This window comes from Stenella coeruleoalba (assembly GCF_951394435.1).
Source record: "Stenella coeruleoalba genome assembly, chromosome: 16".
Classification (NCBI taxonomy): domain Eukaryota; kingdom Metazoa; phylum Chordata; class Mammalia; order Artiodactyla; family Delphinidae; genus Stenella; species Stenella coeruleoalba.
The window spans coordinates 32178528-32194421 of NC_137162.1; the positions used below are offsets into that span (position 1 = coordinate 32178528).

Sequence of the window (15894 nt, forward strand, 5' to 3'; positions counted from 1 at the left end):
TAGTAGGCTCAAGCATTATGTAAACAAACCCACAGAATAGATTTACAAACCTAACTGACAAGTGCCGTGAAGAAGAGAGTGTATAAAAATGTTGACGGGGTGGGGGGGGCAGGGGGAAGGTTGACAAGGGATCTAACTTATTTTTATTTTATTTTTTTGCGGTATGCGGGCCTGTCACTGTCGTGGCCTCTCCCGTTGCGGAGCACAGGCTCCGGACGCGCAGGCTCAGCGGCCATGGCTCACGGGCCCAGTCGCTCCGCGGCATATGGGATCTTCCCTGACCGGGGCGCAAACCCATGTCCCCTGCATCGGCAGGCGGACTCTCAACCACTACGCCACCAGGGAAGCCCAAGGGATGTGACTTAGATTGGAGGATTCAGGAAAGTCTTCTGTGAGAAGGGTCATTTAAGCCAAGAAGTTAATCAGGTAGTGGCTGCAGCAGGTGCTAAGGCCCTGAAGCAGGAAAGAAGGCAGGAAGGCCCCTGTAGCTAGAGCTTAGTAGGGGAATGGCACAGTCCTGAGGAACCTCATTAGTGATTCCGGATTTTATCCAAGGGGACTTCTTTTTAAGACCATGAGAGTTGGTCCTGATAAATGAGTTCAATCAGGCTGTTCTCCCTGGAGACAGAGTTTGCCAACCCAGAACCACGGCTCATCCCAAATGAAGTGATGCTTAGGGCCATTTGTAAAACAAGGGGTCTGTGTTGTTCTTTAGAAAAAGCAAAATATACATGAAGTCACACCAGGTGAGTCTCCTCGGGAAGACGGGCAGAAAATGAGAGGAAGTTGTCTTTATGGCACGTACTGGGTGACTCAGAACTAACTCCCCGAAGTCAAATGAAAGGAGTGTGGCCTACGCTCGCCTGTATAAAATATCTTTTCCCAGTGGCTGCATTAGAAGAAGATCCGAACCTTGGATTGGGGACTTTTGTTTTCTAAAGGCCAGATCTCTGGTAAACAGATGATGGGAACGCCAGAAAGGAAGGTTAGGAGGTCAGGATCTCTGCACTGGTTTCCACATCCTGCTACATTCCAGGAGAGTTTTGCCTGATAAAGTCATAGCATGTCTGAACCGGAAGGAACCTCAAGGATCAAGTCATCCACCCCTTGTTTTGTGGGGATAGGGCACTGATGGGGGGGATGGCCATGACAGCAGCCACCATACTAGCCCACCTCAGAAGGGTCAGTGTTTTCCGTTTGGCAGAAACTGGCTGCTGAAAACTGCATCAGACACGGAGGCTCAGGACATAAGCCTTGTGTCCTGATTTGATGTCTTGAAAGGCCTCTTACCTGTGGTTCAGCCTTACGGAGACCCTCAAATGTTCATAGGATCTTCTTCACTGGGCTCCCAGGGGCCAAGGGCCTTCTCCAAGGTGAGGCCAGAGCCCTGTGGGTGCTGGGAGTCTGGGCGTACTCTGCTCCTGGAGGGCTTGGACTTCTCCTCAGGGAAGGTCTCTTAATGTCAAAGTCATGGACTGACCTTGGGATCATGGTCCTATTTTTAGTATACCTTGGTTTAGAAAATACCTAATAGGAAAAATCATCTCTGAGGTTAGTACTACTTCAAAATGAGTTCATACTTTGGTCATCACGATAGCGTCTATTCACTTGAAAGATAGTTGGACATCTCCACGTGAAGCTTGATATTTATTCAGGTCACGTGTAACGCTCACTAGGCAGATGAATTTGATGACCCACTGCGGTCATTGGCTGGCTTCCCCCAAGCATGGGTTGCCCATAAATTTGGAACCACTGGTTTTAGAAGCACTGGCCTGTAAATCAGCCACCCAAAGGGGCTAAACCCTAATAGTCAGTTTCCTGGCTGGGAGGAAATGAACCAGTATAAACCTATACTACTGTATTTAAAAATATTCTTTGTTGCTTTTTTCAATTACAAAAGTAATTCAAGCTCATTGTATAAACCAAAAACATTACAGCAATGTAATACTGTGAAGTTTGGTATGCAGTATCCCAATATTTTTGTGTGTGAATAGCATATTAATTGTTAAGATTTTTATAGAAATAGGATGTTTCTGTACATAATGTTCTCTAAGTGTGTGTTTTTTTTAAATTGGTGACTTATTTTAGGGAAGCAGCAAGAGACAGTGGGAAGAACATTGGGTCTGCTTTAGGGTTTGAGTCCTGGCTCTGATTACACTATTGATAGTTGGATGACTAGTAATACAGTAATGTTTCCGTTGGGTGATCCCAGGTAAGTCACAGATCTTTCTAAACCTCAGTTTCTTGGTGTCTAAAATGGGGACCAATATAGGGTCGGATACTTGCCTTCCTTTTTCACAAGGTTATTGTAAGGATCCAATGAGATGGTATATAGAAAAGAACTCATTGTAAACCACGATGTATTACATAACTATAAAGGATCATTATTACTGAAACTTATGATTTTAGCCTTCTTCCCTTCTTAAATGCTTTGATCCACATTAGTGAATACTTAATCCAGTGGTAATTTACTCAGTGGTTTCCTTGGAGACAGATGGTAACTAAGCCAGCTCTCCTCTCCTTTTTTCCAGGTCACTCCTGGAAGCAAGGCTGCTACAGCTAATTTATGTGTTGGAGATGTAATCACAGCCATCGATGGGGAAAATACCAGCAATATGACACACTTGGAAGCTCAGAACAAAATCAAGGGCTGCACAGACAACATGACTCTCACAGTAACCAGGTGAGGCCCGTGGAAACACTCGCTCATTTCTGGTTGCCTGGAAGCTGCTTGTGGACAGGGACTACTTCACCTATTTCAGGATCCCCTACCCACCCAGCTCAGTGCCTTGTATGGTGTAGGCAGGCAGAGGTCTGTGGAACTGAAATTTCAGGTTGCTCATTTTCCTCTCTAATTTTCACAGTGCTCTTCATAGTATGGGCATCTTTCTCTGAGATATTTGCATTTTCATTTGACCTAACACAACTAACCAAAATTTTGAGGTAGCGAAATCAGTATAATGAAAAGAAAACCATCTTGTACACTTCAGAGCCCTACCCTCATGGGAGGTGCACTATTACTATCCCCTCAAAAGCACATTTATCCCTCATTCTTGTCTCCATTTCTATCTCAGTCCACATCTTCTCCTTCAAGACATTCATTCATTACAGATTAATTGATTTTTTTGATCCATTTACCAACACATTGAATAGCTCCATCTTGTATATATCTGGCCTTGTGCTGGGCACTCTGAAAATAAAAAGATAAGTACAAATATTCTTTACCCGTAAGAGTGAAAAAATGCTACACTAATGAAAACTGAGACACGACCTAGAGAGTTGCTGTGTGAATGGTACAAGGAAATCCTTTCCAAGCTCAGAAAAGGAGGCATCACTTTTGTTTGGTCCAGATACACTTCACGAACAAGTTGGTTATCTGGTCTGGATCGGGAACACTGGATGAGATAGAGGAGCTTGTTCCGTCCTGAGCAGAGGTGGGGCGGCATCAGGCATGCCCAGGAGCATGGAGGAGGCCGGTGTGGCTGGGTCAGCGGTACAGAGCGCAGTGGGGGAGGATGAGGCTGGAAGAATGACAGCAGCTTGGGAAATCCCTCAGGGCTGAGCGTACACAGCCATCAGACATGATGTCATGAGGTTGGTGCTTCCGAAAATCACACTGATAGCAAAATGGAGGGGAAGGCGTGGGCAGAATGCTAGTTCAGAGGCTAGCAGTCGGGCAAGAGGGGACACTTTCCCACTCCGTTTTTAGTATATTTTATTTATTTAGCATGCATGAAACAGCAGCTTTGTCAATCTGTTGCAGATCTGAACAGAAAATCTGGTCTCCTCTGGTGACAGAGGAAGGGAAACGTCACCCATACAAGATGAATTTAGCCTCTGAACCCCAAGTAAGTACTTGCCCACCATGGCCCTTGCTGTCAGCACCCAGAGGCCTTTCTGCTTTTGACACCGCTAGGCACACTCCCGTTTTTCCTGCCCTGGAGGCAGGGGATAGGACGCAGGGGGAGGGCCCTCCGCTGACACTGCTGGGACCTGGCTCTTGTTTGGTTCTTCCCGTAAGGGAACTGTGGGAGGAAGGGGCTGGAAAACCCCAGGGCAGTGACGCCAGGGCCTTGGCTGGACACAGCGGGTAGGAAGGGGATACGGGAAGCGTGTGGAAGCTTTCCTGTGCAGAACAGGGTGGCAGAACCATGGCAAAATAGGGGTGCTGACTCAGCTCATTATGGATTGCAGATGCAAATGAATCATGCCAGGGACAAAAAGAAGGCCTAGAGCCTAGAGGAACTACAAGGAAATTTAGTAGTAAACCCAGACATACCCCGCCCCACCCCGGGTCCCGGGTCCTACTGCCTGGTTTCCAAGAGCCTTAGGATGGGAATCTAGTTTTCTTACAGTGAGATCTTAAAATTACTAAAATAAAGTGGTAGTTCATATTGGAAAATGTGATAGGGAGTCAATGCACAATTTGTTGGCCAAATAGAACTTCCTGGATGGGAGACTGTCCTGAGATCCCATATTTGTACATAATAGATTATAAGCGATTGTATTTCTTCTTTAACTACATCTCCTAACTTATCTACAATGAATGGGTAGTCTTTAGAAACAAGGGGAGAAACGTAGAGAAGAATGTTTAGAACATCTTTGTAAAACTCCTCACTCCTGATATGCTACTTTTTGTTTGTTTGTTTTGTTTTTTTTCTGATGTGCTACTTTTCACAAAGTGTGTCTCTCGGATAAATTAATGAGTTGTTAGTAGGTAAGTCAATAATGGCTTTTGAAACTCCTTTTAGACTGGTTTGTGGTTGTTATACATTTAGCCCCAATTGAAGATTTGAACTTTAATTTTCTTTTTCTAAATTTGGGACACTGTTTCATTTTTATGGTGTATTGAGGTATAATCAAAAGATAACATATAGCTCGTTACCTTTTATACCTAAAACAGAAACTTGTATGAAATTGAACTCACTGGGTACATTAGTGTGGGTAAATTGAGTGGTTGTATGTGAATGGTTATTTTCTCAAATGTCTTCCATTAAACTGTCAGAAATGCAGTCATAGAAAATTTTTCCCATTAATAAAAATAATATTTAGTCCTAAGAGTCACTTTAAGGATCATTTTGCATCTGGCATGTCAAAACTGACATGATCATATTATTCTGTACAGCCCCTCTAAGGAAAGTTCATGAAATGGCATTCAGTCTATAAACTGGCAGTTGTGCAAACTAATTTAAAACATGCCACAGTCAATTCCAATTTCCTAGGGAGTTCTCAGCCACTTCATTAGATTTACTATAAATGTTGTTTTAATGTGTTAAGTCCTTATATGTTTTATAATATGTAAGGAATGATTTTGTTTTAATGTGGTCTATCTAAAATCCTAGTTTCCACTTCAGTAAGGCAATGCTTACATTTTAGTTATACTTTTTATATGTATTATACTTGAATTTTCATCTTAAACATATAATCTGAGTACCTATATTAATCTTTTGAAGGTAGTTTTCTTCAGGTTAAAAAAAAATCTCCAACACTTTAACATCTAACTTGACTATACATTTCTTTTGATTCCAGTAATTCTTTGTTCATATGAAAAACTTCCCACCTCTCATTTTTCCAAAATCTTCCACTTCCAGTCATTCTAAAACAGAGGAATGAGTAAGAGCAGAGTTCATCTATAACTAAAGGATTTGTTCATTCATGTAAGGCTAGCCCACACCCCAGCTTATCTGAGGTCAGTGTAGTTACACACCTAGTTTATATTTCCTCATTATTGAGTTTCCTTGGAGACATAAATACAAAGCCCAAACAATGACATCATCCCTTCCAAAAGGCAGGCCCTGAATTAACCGCCTGACTTCTGGAAAGACCAGTATTCACATGGGGTTAGAGATACTCCTTTTATATACAAAACAGATACATTCTTAGGAGATTCTCTATAAAGTAAAAAATCAGAATTTCCAACCTGCATTTTCTACTGACTTCCATTCTAACTGAAAATGTGTTTCTATGGAAGGAGAAGGGAATGACACTGTGACTGTCTGCTGTGTGCTGGGCACTGTGCAATGGCTAAGAAAGAAGTATAACTTGCCCAAAGCCGAGCAGGAAGCAACAGGGAAAAAACTGAGCCAAGACAGAAACATGAGGGCTCTTCCCTGGTGCTCAGCATCCTAAGATGCTCCTAAGGAATTGCTGTGGGGAAGGAGAGAGGAGGAAAGAATTGCAGTCCTGGCTGCCGCTGTCCACCTGCCCCACAGAGCTGCAGGGTAGCCACTGACGGGGGCCAGAGTCCCAGGCCACCCTTCGGGAAGTCTGCTGCCATTAATGACCCCTTCTTATTCCTTGGGGTAGCTGTGCCGAGGAACGTACTTAACCATTCTTTGATTACTGCTGAAGTTATTTTCTTAACTAATTATACTTCCCCTCTGGTGAACAAGCTGTGTGTACTGAGCTTTTTTCCAACGTGGATAAAGTCAGCTCAACGTAACGTATACAGTAAAACCGCACTGATTCCGACTTGTTGAAGAGGGAGACTATCTGAATCATCATAAACACATTTTCATGTTGTCTTTTAAGTCAGTACACAGGGAATTAAGCTGGTGGTTTTCATCATCGTTTTCTAAGAAAGTGTAAAAGACTTGAAGGTTTAGTGAAGAAAGAGAGAGAAAAAAAAAAGGAAGGGCAGTCATTCTGGGCCTGGGTGTTAACAAGGAGTACAGGATTCAGGAGGATTTCTGGGAGACCCAGAAAATAGGACGCACATCGAGTTTAGCAGGCTGCACAGAGTACGCTCTCACCTGCGAGCAGAGTTTGAACCAGAACACCCATGCGGAAAGCATCTTGCTAACTGAGTCATCAGAAAAGCCGTGATCTTTTTCAAAAGGCGAATGTTCGTTTAAAAAGGTTTCGGGGGTGTTCTTAAAGTAGCTGCTAGGTGTGGCAGCCGTAGTGATTATCCACCAAGCCCTGGCAGTCCAGTGTGGAGGTGGAGGCGCTTCCTCACATTACAGAAAGAGGGGAATGAGCACAGGAGGAACTCAAAGTCCTTTCCTGCAGCTCCCCCTGGGCACCGCTCTGTAGCAGGTATCCCCCAGCCTTCCATCTGATCAGCCTTGGCCTTCTCCCACACAAAACACCAGATCAGTCATTCCCCGTTAGCCCCTTCTGCCAGCGCCCTGAGGCTTCTCTGCCTAGTCAGCAGCTGCTTCACTGGTGACACAACCCTCTTATCTTGCTTCTCTAAACCGCTCCTTCCTGGGGAATTCATCTCCACCTTTTATCATCTCCTGCTCCGCGCCAAAGTGATGCCAGTTCCTCTCTTCCTGGTACTTAATCCCTCTGGAAATGTGCCCTGAAAAGGGTGTTTCAGCTATGACTTGGATCCTGACAGCCCAGGGCATCAGGGGGTGTCCTGCCCAGGGGTACCCAGCAGGAGATCAGGCTCTGCTGGGCCTCAGGGAAGAACCAGGAGGCAGAGCTGACGGATGAAACTGCACACGTGCCTGGCTCGTGCAACGTCCTGGGTCTTGCCCCGTGTCAGGTGGGTTTGTCAGAGCCCCTCAGCTAGTTTGGCATTGAGCCAGGGCCATCATAGCTCATTGGAACAACTCTCTCTCCCTGGCACTCAGCCTGTACCGTCCATCAAGGGGTGCGTATTGGACACCCCCCCGATTTCTCCTCTGATCTCTGCCCGCAGGAGGTCCTACACATAGGAAGCGCCCACAACCGGAGTGCCATGCCCTTTACCGCCTCACCTGCCTCCAGCCCTGCCCCCAGGGTCATCACAAACCAGTACAACAACCCAGCTGGCCTCTACTCCCCTGAAAACATCTCCAACTTCAACAACGCCTTGGAGTCAAAGACGGCAGCCAGCGGGCAGGAGATGAATGGCAGAGCGTAAGTAGGCCCGTGCAGTCCGCTCTGGGCCAGTCCTGGAAGAGGCTTTTCACGCCAGGACAGGCTCGTGCAGGCAGCGGGGAGAAGGTTCAGCCACTAGCCCTGGGAGAAAAATGCCTACTCTAGCGCAGTTCTTTCTGTGTTCATTTTCCTCATCTCTAAAAAGGGGGTAATACCACCTGCCTTGTGGGGCTGTTGTACAATAAGAAGTAACCTGTAAAATGCCAGTACCGGGTCTGACACACCAGCTGAGTATTCACCGAGACCTATGTTATTATCATCCTGGTTTCCGTGGTCATCGTCTTCTTCTAAGTGACCATCTTTCTTCCCTGACAGCTCTGCTGCTTCCCAAGAAACTCTTCAGTTTTTATAGTTTGGGCTTTCTGCTTACGATCACCATTTGGTCTGAGCGAGGGAAGAGCACCTGAATGCAGTTTTCGGTGAAGCAGTGTTTGCCTTTTTCCCTCAAGTGGCCCAGTAGAGATAATAGAAAGAAGTCCATGAGGATATAAATGTGTGTCTGTTAGAACAGGTTCAGATCTGGGGCAGAGGCAGAGGTGGGCTTGCCCAGGGGAGAGGAAGGGTTGCAGGTGGCCATGGTGGAGAGGTCTTAGGAAGCATCTTGCTTAGGGCTGGGGAGGCCTGTCGCCTTTGGCCACAGCTGCCTCTAAGTCTTTATCCAAAGGATCCTCTGCATCTTCCCAGCAGAGGGGGCCCAGAGTCGACTCCCTCCCAAACACTTTGAAGATGAATCCAGAAACACTGGGAATCTCACAGCCCATGGTAGAGAACTGGGTTTGACGACAGAGTAAGAGATGGGATCAGTTGTCTGTGGTGGAAAACGGGAGGGACTAGGGCACGAGTTACCACCTCACATGCCCAAAGGTGGCAGGGAAGATAAGGACTCAAGGACAGAGCTCTGAGTACAGACAAGGGGGAGCAGAGCGACCCGTGGCGGCTGGACAAGTGCATGCCCCATCCAGAGGGGGAACCACTCCTTGGCTCCAGCCAGACACCACATGCAGGCCTGGGATTCCCATTTCTGATAATTCATTTCATCAAACCAGAAGGCAGAGAGCTTTTCATCTGAAATCCCCTGATTTTTAGATGTTGCTGACAGTCAGACTTGTTGGAATATACCATGTGCTCCAAACTTGTCTGATCTCGGAGGGTCTTTTCCGCTTGGAACCCTCAGTTCTTTTTTTTTTTTAATTGAAGTGTAGTTGATTTACAATCTTCTGTTAGTTTCAGGTATTTATATGTATAAAGTGATTCGGTTTTTTATATGTATATATATATATTTTTTTCAGATGCTTTTCCATTATAGGTTATTACGAGATACTGAATATAGCTCCCTGTGCTGTACAGTAAATCTTCGTTGTTTATTTATTTTATATATGGTGGTGTGCATCTGTTCTGTACTCTTAATTTATCCCTCCCCCCTTCCCCTTTTGTAGCCATAAATTTGTTTTCTATATCTATGACTTTGTTTTGTAAATAGATTCATTTGTATTATTTTTCAGATTCCACATGTGATATCATATAATATGTCTGACTTACTTCACTTAGTATGATATTATCTAGGTCCATCCATGTTGCTGCAAATGGCACTATTTCATTCTTTTTTATGGTTAAGTAATATTCAGGGGGGTGTGTGCGTGCGTGCGTGCATGTGTGTGTGTATCACATCTTCTTAAACCAAACGTCTGTTGATGGGCACTTGGGTTGTTTCCATGTCTTGGCTATTGTAAATAGTGCTGCAGTGAACACTGGGGTACATGTATCTTTTCAAATTAGAGTTTTCATCTTTTCTAGATATATGCCCAGGAGTGGGATTGCTGGACCATATGGTAGCTCTATTTTTAGTTTTTTAAGGAACCTCCACTGTTCTCCATAGTGGCTACACTAATTTACATTCCCACCAACAGTGTAGGAGGGTTCTCTTCACACCCTCTGCAGCATTTGTTCTTTGTAGACTTTTTTTTTTACACTACTTATTTTTGGCTGCATTGGGTCTGTTTGTTGTTGGGTCTTCGTTGCTGCATGCGGGCTTTCTCTAGTTGCGGCGAGTGGGGTCTACTCTTCGTTGCGGTGCACGGGCTTCTCATTGTGGTGGCTTCTCTTGTTGCAGAGCTCGGGCCCTAGAGCACAGGCTTCAGTAGTTGTGGCGCATGGGCTTAGTTGCTCTGTGGCATGTGGGATCTTCCTGGACCAGGGCTTGAACCCGTGTCCCCTGCATTGGCACCAGGGAAGTCCCTCTTTGTAGACTTTGATGATGGCCATTCTGCCTGGTGTGAGGTGATGCTTCATTGTAGTTTTGATTTGCATTTCTCTAATTAACGATGTTAAACATCCATTCATGTGCCTGTTGGCCATATGTATGTTGTCTTTGGAGAAATGTCTATTTAGGTCTTCTGCCCATTTTTTTTTTTTAAGGTACACTTTATTTTTTATTATTATTTTTAAAGTAGTTATGTATTCAGTATTTTTATTTTTATTTATTTATTTTTATTTATTTATTTTTGACTGTGCTGGGTCCTCGTTTCTGCGCGAGGGCCCTCTCTAGTTGCGGCAAGTGGGGGCCACTCTTTTTTTTTTTTTTTGTGGTACGCGGGCCTCTCACTGTTGTGGCTTCTCCCGCTGCAGAGCACAGGCTCCAGACGCGCGGGCCCAGCAGCCATGGTTCACGGGCCCAGCCGCTCCGCGGCATGTGGGATCTTCCCGGACCTGGGCACGAACCCGTGTCCCCTGCATCGGCAGGCGGACTCTCAACCACTGCGCCAACAGGGAAGCCCTTCTGCCCATTTTTTGAGCTGTTTGCATATTTTGGGAAGTAACCCCTTGTCAGTCGTATTGCTTGCAAATACATTCTCCCAGTCTGTAGGTTTATCTTTTTGTTTCATTTAGGGTTGGAATCCTCAGTTCTTGTACTAGCTCTGAAGCCAATTTTGCTGTTCAATTTCTTCTCAATTCACCTTTAACAAGACTCTGCCCAGCTGTTAGGGTGATTAAACGGCAAACCCACTGCTGCAGATGTAGGTTAGGACAGGTTAAGGCACAAGAGGTTCCAAACTACTTAAATGTTTGGAAAGAGCTATTGTGGGGAGCCCCTTGATCTCTCGAGAGCCCCTTGATCATACTGTGCATATAGTCCTTCTCTCCGAAAAAGAGAGGCAGGTGTTTTGGGCACCTGCCGCACGCAGGTCCCTGTGCCCAGCACTGAGAGGGCCTTGCAATTTCCTTTTAAGCTTCGCAGGGCCCAGCAGGGGAGACTTTCTGCCGTGTGACTTTGGCTTTACAAGATGTTAAAGGTCACCAGCATTTATTGTAGTAACCAATAGTAGTAGTAAAGGGGCTACTAATGCTTCTTCGTCCTTCAATTCTGAGTCCTGCCAGGCCCTACTGGCTTGAGATGATGAGGATGCCCTTCACGGTGACTGTGGGGGCCTATGGGGTACCTAAGAGCGCCATGCTGGGCCCCCCTAAGCTTTCCACGGACATACTCCGAAGGGAAGCTTTCTCCCAAGCAGCTCAGTGGGGAGTTGAGTGGTGGAAACACCGAGAGCCGTGATCCCCATTCTTTGCTGCTTTTGTGCTGGGGGAGGCTGAGAACGTGACCCTCTTTTACTGTCCCAGAGTGGAATGTTCCATGATCTGGATTTAATAACCCAGGAAATGACACATCCTTAATTGAAAGGCTGCTATGCATTGGCAGAAATATGTGCCAGGGAGGTATTTTTAGTATGGCCTTGGCCGTTATTCTTTAATTAATGTCTTCTTTCTTCTCTCCTGCTCCCCGCCTGTTCCCTCCCTCCAGTCTGAAACAATTCAATCTCTACTGTCTGGACCCTGCGAGCCTTTCCTGCAGCCCCTCTCCCCTCCTGTGGCAGACTTTCTTGGCTACAGCAGCCTCTGAGTCTTTATCACAAGTCTCCGTCCAGATTTTCTCAGCAGAGGGGTCCCAGCTCCTGGTCTATCCCAAACTCTCTGAGGATGAATCCAGCAACAGTGGGAATACCGGCAACCCCTGGCGGAGGAAATGCCCTGTGCGTGGGTCTCTGCTTACTGGTCTGTTCCTAGAGAGGCCACTTGTACATATCAGTGAAGGAAGATTCTCGTGCAAACCCAGCAGCTACCAGGTCATGTTGCCGCTCTGTCAGCAGAAGTCACAAGCGCTCACCCGCCACTGTTTAGTCTGTGAAATTCGCTGAGGTTACAGAATTGGCTCACTTCATACTTTGCATCTGAGGTCATCACGGATACCCTGGGGCGCACTCTGTTTCTTTGTCGCATGCCCTTCAAAGCAGCCTGGTGTGTGTGTGGCCGTCTGTCTTGTAGGATTTCCCAGGGCCCCATCCCCGTCAGACAGGAACACAGACAGCGTTGCCACTGCCAAATTCAACGGGGAAGACAGGCAAGGAGGTGCCTGCCATCTGCCTCCTGTTCTCCCAGCACACACGGTTGAGTGGGAGGGCCTCTGGGTCAGTTCAGCTTAACAGTCGTTTACCGAGTGCCTACTGTGTACCAAGTGGGTGGAGGAAATGTGTCTCTGATCAGCAGAAAGCTTTCACCTGCCCTCTGACCCCCTTCCACTGAGTTTAGGGGCTCTGGTCATTTTCTGGTGATTTGGGGCCTGGATTTCATTATATATGTGATACTACTTGATACTTTCTTAAAGGTGCAGGCTTCATAGATAGAGGGGCCTGAGCCTGAATTCCAGCTCTGCCTCATGCTAGCTGTGGGACCTTGGGCAAACCACGTAACTTCTGAAACTCAGTCTCTTCATCTATAACGCAGATAATACGAACTACCTCACCACCAGGTTATTGAGAAATTTCAATGCGATGTGCAAAAACTATCATCCAGCCTGGGGCCTGGCCTCTGGTGGTGCTCGGTAAATGCTACTTGTTACTGATTTCAGCACGCGTAAGGAGCTCCATACCCATCACTTCTCAGTACTTGGGGCTCCAGAGGGCGGAAGCACGTAGACAAATGTCATGGAGAAGATTTTGCTGTAACTTAGGGCAAGTTTCTTTCTTTCCCAGCACTGTAGCTTAAGTTCAGCCAACCAGTACAATTGATTACCTTCCTGATGGAGTGGTATTCATGGAATAAGCAGCTGGGCTCCCGTAGCCACCACAATAGTCCCAAGATACTAGCTCTTCCAATTTGTGCTCTCAGGGGATCCCCCCATAAACTCATGAGGCAGATTTCTAAGCAGGTACAGTGGAAATAAAGGGAAGCATTCATTGTTCTTTGTTCAGCTGATACCAGAGGGATTATATTAGCCCTGACGCACTGGAGCTTGGTCAGAAGAAAACCTCCATCATGAAGGTGGCTGCTTGCCCCTCTAACTAAACTTGCCCACAGCCCACAGAGAACTGGCCTGGGGGTCTGGATGTTCCTCCCTCTTCTCCTGGTGCCCAGAATTACTCCTCTGGTTTCTTATTAGATCCAACATCTAGGCCTTTGAAGATTAAAACTTAGGGAACACTGACCAGGCTCCCCTTCCAAAAATGATTACATAGGGTTTCTCAGAATTGCATATTTGGTGAACACTGGGGTAATGAGGTTGGGGCAGCTCAGACATGAACAGTTTTTCTGAGTCAGCCTACATCCTTTCTCCCCACCTACATAAAAATCACATACTAAAATCTCCTCTACATCATTTCCAGTTAGTGTCTAGCCTCCATCATTTGGAGAAAATTTGTCTTAAACTTAACTAAACTTTGTAGATTCATATTGCCCTTATAGGGAACAAAACAGAGAAATCCCCTATAACGTTCACCCAGTTTCCATCAATGGTAACATCCTGAAAACCATAAGCATGAAATCAAAACTAGAATATTGCCATTTATATGGCCAAGATACAGAACATTTCTATCACCATAGAAATTCCTCAGGTTTCCCTTTTATAGTCACATCCACTTCCCTCCCACCCCTGCACCCCACTTTACCCCTGGCAACCCACTAAGCTGCTCCCATTTCTGCAATTTTATTATTTCAAGAATGTTATTAATGGAATCACACAGTATGTAACTTTCGGAGATTGACTGTTTTTACTCAGAATCATTCACTGGAGAGCTATCTGATTTTAGTTAGGTTGTTTTAGGTACCAGTAGTTCCTTTTTTTCTGTTCTAAAGATATATATTTTTTAATTGTGGTAAAAAACACATAGCTTAAAATATACCATCTTAACCATTTTTCAGTATAAAGTGCAGTAGTGGTAACTACATACATATTCTTGTACAGCAGATCTCTAGAAATTTTTTGTCTTGGAAAACAGAAACTCTCCACCCATTGAACTACTCCACTTTCCCTCCTCCCTCCAGCCCTTGGCAACCACCATTCTATTTTCTGCTTCTAAGAGTGACTACTTTAGACACCTCATATAAGTGGAATCATGCAGTATTTGTCTTTCTGTCACTGGCTTCTTTCACTTAGCATAATGTCCTCAAGGTTCTGGGACAGCATTATTTTTTAAAGGCTGAATAATATCCATTATCTGAATATACTACATTTTCTTTATCCATTTATCTGTCAGTGGACATTTAGGTTACTTCCACCTCTCAGCTATTTATTGTAAACAATGCTGCAGTGAACATGAGTATGCAAATATTTCTGAGAGCCTGATTTTTATTCTTTTGGATATATACCCAGAGGTGGGATTGCTGGATCATACAGTAGTTCTATTTTTAATTTTTTGAGTGATCTCCATAGTGTTTTCCATAGTGCTGTACCATTTTACATTCCCACCAACAGTGCACAGGGTTTCAGTTTTTCCATCCTCATCAACACTTGTTATTTTCTGGTTTTTTGTTTTGGTTTGGTTTCTGGTAGCATCTATCCTAATGGGTGTAAGGTGATATGTCTCATGGCTTTGATTTGTGTTTCCCTGATGAATAGTGATGTTGACCATCTTTTCACATGGTTGTTGGCCATTGTGTATCTTTTTGGAGAAACGTCAGTTCAAGTCCTTTGCCCATTTAAAAAACCTGGTTATTTGGGGGGTTTGTGTTGTGGAGTTGTAGGAATTCTTTATATATTCTGGACGTTAACTTCTTAACAGATACATGGTTTGCAAGTATTTTCTCCCATTCTGTAGATTGCCTTTTCACTGTTGATTGTTTCCTTTGTTATGTAGAAGCTTTTTAGTTTAATGTAGTCCCACTTGATTTTGATCCCTGTGCTTTTGCTGTCATATTCAAGAAATCATTGCCAAGACTAATGCCATGAAGCTTTTCCCTGTTTTCTTCTAGGAGTTTTATGGTCTCAGGTCTTACAATAAGTCTTCAATTCATTTTTAGTTGATTTTTGTATATGGTGAGATAAAGGTCCAATTTCATTCTTTTGTACACAGATACCCAGCTTTCTCAATACCACTTAATGAAGAGAATATCCTTTCTGCATTGTGTATCCTCAGGACCCTCATCAAAGATCATTTGACTTTATATGCCAGGGTTTATTTCTGGGCTGCATATTCTGTTCCTTCAGTCTGTATGTCTGTATTTATGCAAGTGCCATACTGTTTTGGTTACTGTAGTTTTGCAGTATGGTCTCCTCTCCATCCCACCCCCCCACACCTGTTTGTTTGTTTTGGCCCTGCCATGCCGCCTGTGGGATCTTACTTCCCTGACCAGGGATCAAACCCATGCCCCCTGCATTGGAAGTGTGGAATCTTAACCACTGGACTGCCAGGAAAGTCCCCTCCACTATGTTTTGACGTCAGGAAGTGTGATACCTCTGGTCTTGTTTTTCTTCTTTAATATTTCTTTGGCTATTTGGGGTTCTTTGAGATACCATATGAATATTAGGATTTTTTTTTTTCTGTTTCTGCAAAAAATGCTCTTGGGATTTTGATAGGGATTGCATTGAATCTGTACATCACTTTGAGTAGTATTCACATTTTTAGCAATATTAATTCTTCTAATCCATGAAAATGGATATATCTCCATTTATTTTTGTCTTCTTCAACTTTTTTTTATTATGTTTCATAGTTTTCAGAACAAGGCTTTTGCCTCCTTGGCTAAGTTTATTCCCAA

The 15894-nt window shown here is 44.7% G+C and overlaps 1 protein-coding gene across 1 annotated transcript in view; it reads left to right on the top strand.

Annotated features, from left to right (window-relative positions):
• The window catches only part of PDLIM1 (PDZ and LIM domain 1), a 46097-nt gene that overhangs the window by 13699 nt on the left and 16504 nt on the right, over nucleotides 1-15894 (top strand). Inside the window, exons 2-4 of the mRNA XM_079899572.1 lie at nucleotides 2532-2683; nucleotides 3764-3848; nucleotides 7652-7851. Coding sequence (XP_079755698.1) covers nucleotides 2532-2683; nucleotides 3764-3848; nucleotides 7652-7851 — 437 coding nt within the window. The remainder of the gene's footprint in view (nucleotides 1-2531; nucleotides 2684-3763; nucleotides 3849-7651; nucleotides 7852-15894) is intronic.